At 41.9% G+C, this 11,527-nt stretch overlaps 1 protein-coding gene across 1 annotated transcript in view; it reads right to left on the bottom strand.

Annotated features, from left to right (window-relative positions):
- Atp8a2 (ATPase phospholipid transporting 8A2) overlaps window positions 1–8,302 on the bottom strand; it is a 651,823-nt gene extending 643,521 nt beyond the window's left edge. Inside the window, exon 1 of the mRNA XM_045153898.1 lies at window positions 8,260–8,302. Within this exon, the coding sequence (XP_045009833.1) occupies window positions 8,260–8,287 (28 nt within the window). The 5' untranslated portion in view covers window positions 8,288–8,302. The remainder of the gene's footprint in view (window positions 1–8,259) is intronic.
- Window positions 8,303–11,527: the final 3,225 nt, after the last annotated feature.

An 11,527-nucleotide genomic window follows, 5' to 3' on the forward strand; every position in this document is an offset into this window, starting at 1 on the left:
GGTATGCATAATAAGAGGGAGGTGGGACTGCCCAGGCAGAGGGGCCCCAGAGCAGGTGAAGAAAACTTAATCCTAAAACCACAGGTGCTGGCCCATAATTCCCAGGGCCAGAACTGGGTTACACCCAAGGTGAGCTGTTGGTCAGTGTTGTATGGCAAATTTCCTCTGCATTGGAAGGTGAAAACAACTATTTTGCCAGCTTTATTGAAACCAGCTGGGTCAACCCACGGAAAGGCCATTGGATCCCCACCTGAGATGCAGGTGCGCCCTGCGCCAACTGTATACAATAATGCACAAGGTCTTGCCTCAGGGGGGAGATAGAGTAGACAGAGGACAAAAGATCAAGGAGCAATGAGCTCCACTGCGGTGGTGAGTCTGGAGTCTCCATGCTCTGTAAGTAAGCTTTCATCCTGAGACTTAGGGGAGGAACATCTGTGGGGACAATCCTGATACAGTGAGCCCCACAGTGTTTCTTTGGGGGTCTCATGCTCTGTAAGTAAGCCCTCACCCAGAGACTGAGAGAAGAGTATCTGTGGGGTTAATCTGGATATAGTGATCCCCACTGAAGGGCTGCTTTGGGGGTCTCGTGCTCTGTAATATAGTGAGCCCTACTGAAGTATTTTTGTATGGTCTCATACTCCTGTACAGGGACAAGGAGCTTCTAGAAGCGGCCACAGGGAAGTTGTCATTCAGAGTGGAGTGATACTTCTCTGTGGTGTGGTGCTCTGGGGTCCTGATGCTCTATAAGAAAGCCCTCCTCCTGAGCCAGAGGAGCATCCAAGGAATGATTTTTGACAGGAATCTCCATCAAAGTGGCTGCTTTGGGAACCCCATGTTCCTGTAAATAACCCCTCTTCATGCTCTGTAAGTAACCCTCCCAATAAACTCACTGGACCACCAAACTGGTATTGGTGTAATCGTACTTTGGTCTGCCATCTGAGCCCTATTTGGGGTGAAGATTGTGTGTGTGTGTGTGTGTGTGTGTGTGTGTGTGTCCATACCTCCCCAGGGGAAAAGTTTCCTGCGATAGTCAATAGTCAGGGGGACCTATGAGGTCCCCAAAACAATGTAGACCATTGCCTAAGCACCTGGCTACCTGCCAGAACTAAATGTTAATACCCTATTGCTGAAGAAACCAACCATAGTCTAGTCCTAAATAATTCAGCATCCAAAATGCTTAGGTTGCATTTTGGCAGAGTAATGGAAGCATACTCAATGCCCAATGCCCAGTCAGGAAGGAAGGAGCAGACTCTCCTTAGGTCTGTTCTAGGAGGCGGGTGAGAAAGCTGGGGGATGGGTTGGGTGATCTCCTGATGCTCCTGACATGAGCAGGTCCTTTCTACACTGACTGTGAATCTTAGGTGGACATGAATGCAAGCAGCCACATGAGCATCTCCTGATATGACACAGCTCAAATGTGCCCCACTTCTGTGACTTTATTTTATTATACTTATTTATTTGAGAGAAAGAGGTGGATAGAGAGAGAGAAAAATAGGCATGCCAGGGCCTTCAGCCACTGCAAACAAACTCCAGATGCATGTGCCATTTTGTACCTCTGGCTTACATAGGTTCTAGGGAATCAAACCTGGGTCCTTTGGCTTTGAAGGCAAGTGCCTTAACTACTAAGCCATCTCCCCAGCCCTTCTGTGACTCTTGAGCCACCTTTGTCTATAGGAGATTTGACTACTTTCCAGAATGGATCCAGTTCTGTCCTCCTGAAGGATACTGCCATGTCCATGGCACACACCATTTCATTTGTGACTAAACTTTTTTTCAAAGTTTCATGTTTTTCACATGCCTACTAAGCATACCCAGTCAAATTCTCCCCTTGTATTCTAAGAATTAGATGATCATTTAGGAATAAAGAACAGAAACTGGCTGGCTATGGTATCACATGCCTTTCATCCCAGCAAACAGAAAGTGGAGGCAAGAGGATTGCTGTGAGTGCAAGATAGCCTGGGCTACAGTATGAAACTATTTCAAAACAGAAAGAAAAGAAAAAAACTGAATACTTATACAGTGTCCAGGTTACCCCATACCTCACATGCTGTGGAGGAGGGGAGGTGTGTCTCAGGGACACACCCCATACATGCTACAAAGGATTCTCAGGAAGTTTTCCAGAAACGGTCCCACAGGAGGAGTGGAGAGATGGCTTAGCAGTTAAGGCACTTGCCTGCAAAGCCAAAGGACTCAGGTTCAATTTCCAGTACCCCATGTAAGCCAAATGCACAAGGGGGCGCATGCATCTGGAGTTCGTTTGCAGTGGCTAGAGACCCTGGTATGCCCTCTGTCTATCTTCTCTCTCTCCCTCTCTCTCTTTCTCTCTCTCTCTCTCCTTGCAAATAAATAAATAAATATTTTTTTTTAAAGAAATGGTCCCACAGTGTTGAAGGACGTGACTAGGCCCCAGGGATCCCTGAGCATTCATGTTAATGGTGACTCTGCCACTTCCAGTCTCCCCTCAGTCATCTCTCTTCCTTCCTCCTAGTGTGCAGGTTCACCTTGCAGTTTCCAAGTTTTCCCTCTCTGTCTCAGCATGTCCTCAGCAGATCTGGGAACTCTTTCAGAGGCTCTCTGAAGAGGAACCACTGTGAAGATCCTAAAGGCTTTATTAGATTATCTGTTTGTTTTAATCCCCACTCTTCCATAAATACTTTGCTGGTTTTGATTGAATGTGGATATTGTTCAGTTGAATTTTAGAACTTGCCAGTAATTTGCTCGACCTAACCTACTAGAATGCTTGAATATCAGGCAAACTCAACACCTAGGGTCACTTCTGCTGCTACTCTTGGAGTATAAGAGCTATACCTGGCATCTTAAACTCCTACTCTGAAGATATAGAAAATCAGATTTATATGGCTAAGAACACTGCAGATAATTAGAAAACTCAAGCATCAAATTAACTCAAGATGAAAAAAATCTCTATATTATAATACAAGAAACACAAAAATACAAGACAATACAATTCCACCAAAAATCATAAATTCATCAGAAATGACGTTCAGTGAGACTGTTTTTTTTAATATTTTTTTTGTTCATTTTTATTTATTTATTTGAAAGTGACAGAGAGAGAGGGAGAGAAAGACAGAGAGGGAATGGGCATGCCAGGGCTTCCAGCCACTGCAAACGAACTCCAGACACATGCGCCCCCTTGTGCATCTGGCTAACGTGGGTCCTGGGGAAACAAGCCTCAAACCAGGGTCCTTAGGCTTCACAGGCAAGCACTTAACCGCTAAGCCATCTCTTCAGCCCATTGTGAGACTGTTTTAAATGGAATGCCTGACAAACATTTTTTTAAAGATTATATTTATGTTCAAAGAAATCAAAGGAATTAATGAAGAAAACAAATTCCTGAAGGAATCCTAAGAAAATACAGGAAACCAACTTAATGAAATAAGGAGGTCAATATAAGACATGAGCAAGGAAATAGAAATAATGAAAAAATGCCAATCAGAAATACTAGAAGTGGGAAACAGAGTAAGTCAAATAGAAAACTCTATAGAAAAAAAAAAAAGAAGAAGAAGAAAAGAAAACTCTATAGAAAGCCTCACCAGTAGAATGGATCAAGCAGAGGAGAGAATATCTAAACTAGAAGACCATGTGGCAGATATAATATAGTCCAATAAAGAGAAAGACAAACTGATATGAAGGCATGAGACGGAATTTCAAGACATTCAGGTCACTATGAAGAGATCAAACGTAAGAACTCAGGACATAGTAGAAGGAGAAGCATTTCACTCCAAAGGCATCATAAGTATTTTCAACAAAATCATTGAAGAAAATTTCCCCAAAATAGGGAAAATGATGCCAATACAGATACTGGAAGGTTTTAGAATGCCAAACAGACAAAATAAGGAAAGAAACCCTCCTCACCATATTATAATTAAACTAAAAAACACACAAACCAAAGAAAATATATTGAAAGCAGTTAGAAAGAAAAATCAAGTCGCCTATAAAGGCAAGTCCATCCTACTCAATACAAACTCTAAAACCCAGAAGAGCTTGGAATGATGTATTCTAAGTTCTGAAAAATAACTGTCAGCCAAGATAACTTATTCAGCAAAGCTGTTCACCCAAATTGATGGAGAAATAAGGACATTCAACAACAAAAACAGGCTAAAGGAATATATGAACACCAAACCAGCTCTACAGAAAATACTTGAAAGGATCCTCTACACTGAAGAGAAAGAAAAGCAGATATATAAGGAACAAGAAAAAAATAAACCATACTCAAATAATAGTTAGTACAAGAGAGCAAAGGAAAAACTGGAAGAACTACAAAATAAGAAAAATGGCAATAATAAATAGACACCTTTTAATAATTCTTTCTTTTAAAGATTTTTAATTATTAATTTTTATTTGAGACAGAGGAGGGGGAATGGGCATGCCAGGGCCTCCAGCCAAACTCCAGATGCATGTGCCACCTTGTGCATTTGGCTTATGTGGGTACTGGGGAATCAAATCTGAGTCATCAGACTTCATAAGCAAGTGCTTTAACTGCTAAGCCATCTCTCTCTCCAGCCCTTAATAATAACTCTTAATATCAGCAGCCTCAATGCCCCAACCAAAAGACATAGGTTTATAGACTGGGTTGATCCAAACCAGAAGTAGTGGTGCATACCTTTAATCCCAGCACTCAGGAGGCAGAGGTAGGAGGATTGCCACAAGTTTGAGACAACATAGTGAATTACAGGTCAGCCTGGGCTAGAGTGAAACCCTACCTCAAAAAAAAAAAAAAAAAAGGCAGAATCCAGCCAGACATGGTGGCAAGTGCCTTTAATCCCAGCACTCAGGAGGCAGAGGTAGGATGTTTTCAATGGCATGTATGTGTGATTGAGAGGGTGTCCTTTTTATACAAATCTGCTTTTCCCTGCTTTTGGAATAATTCTAAGGGTTTACAAAAACGTTCTTTCTGTGAGTAGGACATGGTGATGCACACTTGTGATTCAGGTTCTTGAAAGGATTGAGGGCCTAAGGCTAGCCAAAGCTACATAGCAACACCTTGTCTAAAAAATACAAACATGGGCTGGAGAGATGGCTTAGTGGTTAAGGCGTTTGCCTGCAAAGTCAAAGGATCCCGGTTTGACTCTCCAGGACCCACGTAAGCCAGATGTACAAGGGGGCACATGCATGTAGAGTTCGTTTGCAGTGGCTGGAGGCCCTGGCATGTGCTGTCTCTCTCTCAAATAAATAAATAAAATGTTTAAAAAAAAAAAAAACACCAAAAAAGACAAGCGTATAAATACACTTCTAGAAGAGAGAAAGAAAAGGATTCTGAAAAACAGACTATCATAGAAATGATCCCGAAAGAGGACGGCAGCGTAACTGGCCCCAGACCAACATTTAATGCCTGCTTTCTGGGAGCTTCAGTGGTCCACAGCCTGAGGAGGGTATACATAGGATGAACTACCCATTTTCCCGACTCTGTAGTGGAGGCCATCTATTTGAGGGTGTCCCTCCAGTCTTGCAGGAGGTCTGGGCCAGGTGCTTTCCCTAAAAGGCTGAGAAGCCACACAAAGATTTCATTTTCTGAAAGAGGCCCAAAGCTCTCACTGGGGATGTTGGGATGCTGGAGGTAGAGACAGATTTGGCTCTTAGTGAATTTTTTTGCAGTGATTTTATTAGGTCTCTAACATAACCTACCCTGGATCAACTTGGTGGCCACCCTCTCTCAGCCCTGAGCTACCTGAACCTTCCAGGATACAGAAACGAGATTTTGCCCATTATGAAAAACTCTACTGAAATACTAGCGAACAGAATTTGCTATGAGAGCATTTGTTGCTATGACTTCAGTCTGTGGAGCTGTTATGAAGATAAGGACTATTCATCTCTTCTTTTTCCCACTCACTGTTAGGAAAATCATTTGAAAATCTTACCATGCAAATAAGTCAAAGGATAAAACCATAAATGATACTGCTTTCCCAAAGGTTTCCAAGATAACACAGGAAGATCATGCTACAGTAAACAATTTAATTCAGAAGTACTTGGAATACAAATGAAAGCCTATGTTCCTTTTCTTCTTCTAATTCTTTGTTTTGCTTTTTCGAGGTAGGGTCTCACTCTAGCCCAGGCTGACCTGGAATTCACCACGTAGTCTCAGGGTGGCCTTGAACTCTCAGTGATCCTCCTACCTCTGTCTCCCAAGTTCTGGGATTGAAGGCGTGCCCCACCACGCCCGGGAACACAAATAAATTTTTATTTGAAGTAGAAATGGCAACTTCGGATGGAATTCAGATTTATGAGCAAATCTGGAAAAGTTATCTGGAAGTTAAACATGGAGAACAAGGAGGTAGAAACAGCCACAATGAGGGTAGACATGCAGGGACTGAAAGAATGTGATCATCAACAGCCGAATGACCCTCACATCCTGAAGTGCAGCAGGGACAAATAAAACAGTGCATGGGATCAGCAGAGCTAGAAGAGAAGCATGCAGACTTCACATGACCTGGATGTAAAACAAACAGCCATTCCCAGCAAAGATATAGCTAAGTGCTTTCTCCCAGCCTCTATGGGAGGCTGAAGAGCTCACCAATGGAAGAGAAAATGCAGGAAGGTTTATTTAATATCAGTCTGGGCAAGGTGGCAAATGGCTGTAATTCTAGCTCTATGGAAGCTGCGGTAAGGGGATTGTGAATTAAACAGCAAGCCTGACCTATATAGCAAGACTGTCAGAAAAAAAAAAAAAAAAAGAGGAAGAGGAGGCACTTGCCTGCAAAGCCAAAGGACTTTGGCTCAATTCTCCAGGACCCATGTAAGCCAGATGCACAAGGTGGAGCATGTACCTGGAGTTCATTTGCAATGGCTGGAGGACCTGGTGTGCCCATTCTTTCTCTGTGCCTCTCTCTAACTCAAATAAATAAATTTAATTTAATTTTAAAAAGATATCAAAACAGAAGACCAGTTGGAAAGAAAGGATTCACTAGAGGGGGTAATTGGAGGGGGGAGTGGGGGGTGAGGGAATTATGATCATAGTATATTATCTATATTTATGAAAGTTATCAATAAAAGTTAGAAAAGGGGGCTGGAGAGATAGTTTAGTGGTTAAGGCACTTGCCTGCAAAGCCAAAGGACCCAGGTTGGACTCCCCAGAACCTACATAAGCCAGATGCACAGGTGGCACATGTCTGGAGTTCATTTGCAGTGGCTGGCGTCCCTGGTGCACCCATTTTTTCTATCTGCTTCTTCCCCCCTCATAAATAAATAAATAAAATTAAAACAAACATTTTTTTAAAAAAAGAGGAAGAGGAGGAGGAGAAATAACAAAGAAGAAACCGCCTTTCAGCCACAAAGCTAGAAAGGAGGGCTCATGTCCCAGAGCTCTAATACAGTGTGCAGGGCCTGAGCTTGAAGTTACAGAAGAGCATTTATTAGTTCAGGGTAGAGGGGCTTAAAAAGAGAGTTGGTGGGCTGGAGAGATGGCTTAGCAATTAAGGTGCTTGCCTACAAAGCCTAAGGACCCATGTTTGATCTCTCCAGATCCCACGTAAACCAGATGCAAAGGTGATGCAAGTGCAAGATTGCACATGTGCACTAGATGACACAGGTGTCTAGAGTTCAATTGCAATGGCTGAGACCCTGACAAATTCTCTCTCTCTCTCTCTCTCTCTCTGTCTGTCTCAAAAGAAAGAGAGAGAGAGAGTTGGTAATGAAAGGAAAAGTAGAAGGAAAAATTTAGATCTTCACAAGCAAGAGAGTAACCAACAGTTGAGAAATATAGGACCTCGGCCTTCTCTTCGACCCTCAAAATTTCTTTGTTAAAACTATACATAGGGCTGGAGAGATGGCTCAGCAGTTAAGGCACTTGCCTGCAAAGCCTAATGAGCTGGATTTGATTCCCCAGGACCCACATAAAGCCAGATGCACAAAGTGGCATATGCATCTGGAGCTTTTTTTGCAATGGTTGGAGGCCCTGACTCTCTCTCTCTCTCTCTCTCTCCTTGTGAGTAAATAAATAAATAAAATTTTAAAACTGTACATAATTTGCTGCAAGGACTAAAGAGTGCTCTCTTTTATGAAATTATTAAACTACTATATTTATTGAGGAAAGTACAAAGCCAAGGAAAGGTGCCACGAGACTAGAGATTGCAAGAAGAGGGCCTGGGAAAACCGTGAAGAAAAAAGAGAAAAGAAAAGAAGTTCAGTTCCTGCCAGGTGAGGTGCTGGAGAGGGTGAGGGTAAAGACCCCCATGTGGAGAGTAATGGTTAGGGGGTGCTCCTCTCTGCTCAGCCTGGCTGGGCCTGGGCCAAGGGGAAACTCACCAGCAGCTAGAAGTTCCCAAGTGATCATGCAGCCCCACGAGTGCTCGCTTGAACTAGAAATTGTTTGCACTTCTTGTTCACATCAGTGCTCCTTTCCATCTACACAAGCCACCTCCATGACGTAATTCAGCATTCTATTTCCCCGCCTCTTGAATCTGGTCTAATCATATGACTTACATTGATTGACAGGAAACAATGGAAGTGACATTGTGTAGTCTAAGCCTGTGCCTCATGAATGTTTACAATTTCCACTCTTTTTTAGGACACCACCTGGAGCATGAAAGACTGCACAGATGGAGGCCAAGCTGGCCATCCCAGCAGAACCTGTCACCAGCCAATCCATCAGCTGCATGTGGCTGCATGGATGAGCTCAGGTAATGAACCTGAAGTGCCATTCAGCAATACACACTTGTAAGCTACTAAAGTTTTTGTTTTAAGCCAATAATATTTGTGCTGCATTTTTTTTTTTTTGCTAATAAACAACTGGTACATACCATAGACAAATAACTAATTCTGCCTCTAAAATACATAGATGTAAGCAGTGTACATCTAAGCAAACCTACTGAAAGAAAAAAAGAATCAAAGCTTTCTAACCAATAAACTCATTTGACTGTACCCACCTCAATAAACAGAGAAAACTAGCAATGCTCCAAGCAAACTTGAATATTGCCTGAGTGAGAGGTATGGCTCAGTGGTAGACCACTTGCAAACAGAAATGGTCCCAAAAAAGTAATAAATAAAATGAAATTTGGTTAAAATGAAGAAAAAAAGCAAAAGATAAAATCATATCAAAAATGAAAACAAAATTATTTACCAGTTGTCAGAGGAAGAATAGATCAAATGAACATTTTAAAATATTTTATTTTTTTATTTTATTTATTTATTTGAGAGGGACAGACACAGAGAGAAAGACAGGTAGAGGGAGAGAGAGAGAATGGGCGCGCCAGGGCTTCCAGCCTCTGCAAACGAACTCCAGACGCGTGCGCCCCCTTGTGCATCTGGCTAACGTGGGACCTGGGGAACCGAGCCTCAAACCGGGGTCCTTAGGCTTCACAGGCAAGCGCTTAACCGCTAAGCCATCTCTCCAGCCCCTCAAATGAACATTTTATAAGGAGCATTAAATAAGAGTAGGAAAATAACCAAGAGAATATAGAGTAGATCAACAAAGAACAAGATGATGTTGAAATATATTTCTTAAAAATGAAGATCTAAACACATATATTGAAAAAAATCAACTGTGACTCAGTTTCTCCTGCTGTAGATTCACATACAAAGTCTGCTCTTTTAAAAAAAAAATTTTTTTTTGAGGTAGGATCTCACTCTAGCCCAGGCTGACCTGGAATTCACTATGGAGTCTCAGGGTGGCCTCAAACTCGCGGTGATCCTCCTACCTCTGCCTCCTGAGTGCTGGGATCAAAGGCATGCACCACCACCCCTGGCTCCAGAGTCTGCTCTTAAACTAAAAGAAAACCCAAGTATACAAGTTGAAGAGAAAATTAACATAGTCTAAGTAAACTAAAAAAAAATTACTAGACAGAAAAATGTTAATCAATTAAAATTATTAGAAACAACAGAAAATAATCCTCAAACCCTGTAGGTCAAAACCTAAGAAGAAAGAAAAGAAGGGAAAGAAGAACAAGGGAGGGAGGGAGGGATTCAACAAACAGCAGTAAGAAAGGCCGGGCGTGGTGGTGCACACCTTTAATTCTAACACTTGGAAGGCAGAGGTAGGAAGAGTGCTGTGAGTTCGAGGCCACCTTGAGACTGCATAGGGAATTCCAGGTCAGCCTGGGTTAGAGCAAGACTCTACCTCAAAAAAAAAACAAAAAAAAAAAAAAAAAACAAGACAGTAAAACATTAAATGGAAAAGTAGGAACCACGGGCAGGGTCAATACAGAGGCTTACGTCCTAAGATCATCACTGGAACCAAAACTGCAGTCTTTCTTAATATTACAGAAATTTTAAAACTGTGGTGCATGCCTTAGTCCCACACTCAGGAGGCAGAGGTAGGAGGATTGCAATGAGTTCTAGGCCAGCCTGAGACTACATAGTGAATTCCAGGACAGCCTGGGCTAGAGTGAGACCCTTCCTTGAAAAATAAAATAACAAAAACAAACCAGCAAAAAAAACTAAAGCATAATGGAAAAGTATGTCGAAAAAGAAACATAGAGAACACCAAAATAAAACCATCATAGTAAACAGCATGACATAACATGTCTGAGTTGTAATCATACCAATAAATGTGATGACCCAATTACTATGCCAAAAGAAAGAGATTTTTCAATTTGGCTCACAAAGGAAGACTAACTATATTCTGTGTGTGTGTGTGTGTGTGTGTGTGTGTGTGTGTGTGTGTGTTTGTTGTGTGTGTGTGTGTGTGTGTGTGTGTGTATGCCACTTAAAGTGTAGGGACTGAGATGGACTAAGCATAAAGGGAAGGATAAAGTAAAATGACAAAGCAAAGTGTTGTCATTATGACATCAAAGCAGAATTTCAGCTGACAAGCATGACATGTAACAAAGAACATTTGATAATTCTAAAAGTCCTAATTGACCACAGAGGGATAACAGTTGTGGATATGCATGCTCCAGATGAAACATCAATCACCTTTATTTTTATTTATTTATTTATTTCGGTTTTTCGAGGCAAGGTTTCACTCTAGCTCAGGCTGACCTGGAATTCACTATGGAGTCTCAGGATGGCCTTGAACTCATGGCAATCCTCCTACCTCTGCCTCCCGAGTGTTGGGATTAAAGGCATGCACCACCATGCCCGGGTACCTATATTTTTAAAAATATTTTTATTTATTTATTTGACAGAGAGAAAGAGAGAGAATGAAAATGGGCACACCAGGGCTCTAGCCACCGCAAATGAACTCCAGACACGTGCACCCCCTTGTGCATCTGGCTAACATGGGTCCTGGGGAATTGAACCTGGGTCCTTTGGCTTTGCAGACAAATGCCTTAAATGCTAAGCCATCCCTCCAGCCCTTTATTTTTATTTTAGTTGAATGTGTGCTTTCATGCATGCACATGTGCACACATAGGGTCTCTTGTGGCATTTGAATGTCAGACACTTGACCACACCTTACATCCAGCTTTACATGGATGGATGGCTTTGCAAGCAAGTGCCTTTAACCACTGACCCATCTACCCAAGACCCCACTCATCTTTATAAAGCAGGATACTATAGGAAGTGCAAGAAGAAATAGATATCATCAATTTAATAATGAATTTTGATTTTCAGATGCCCTTTTTAAATTTTTATT

This window comes from Jaculus jaculus, chromosome 7, assembly GCF_020740685.1.
Source record: "Jaculus jaculus isolate mJacJac1 chromosome 7, mJacJac1.mat.Y.cur, whole genome shotgun sequence".
Classification (NCBI taxonomy): domain Eukaryota; kingdom Metazoa; phylum Chordata; class Mammalia; order Rodentia; family Dipodidae; genus Jaculus; species Jaculus jaculus.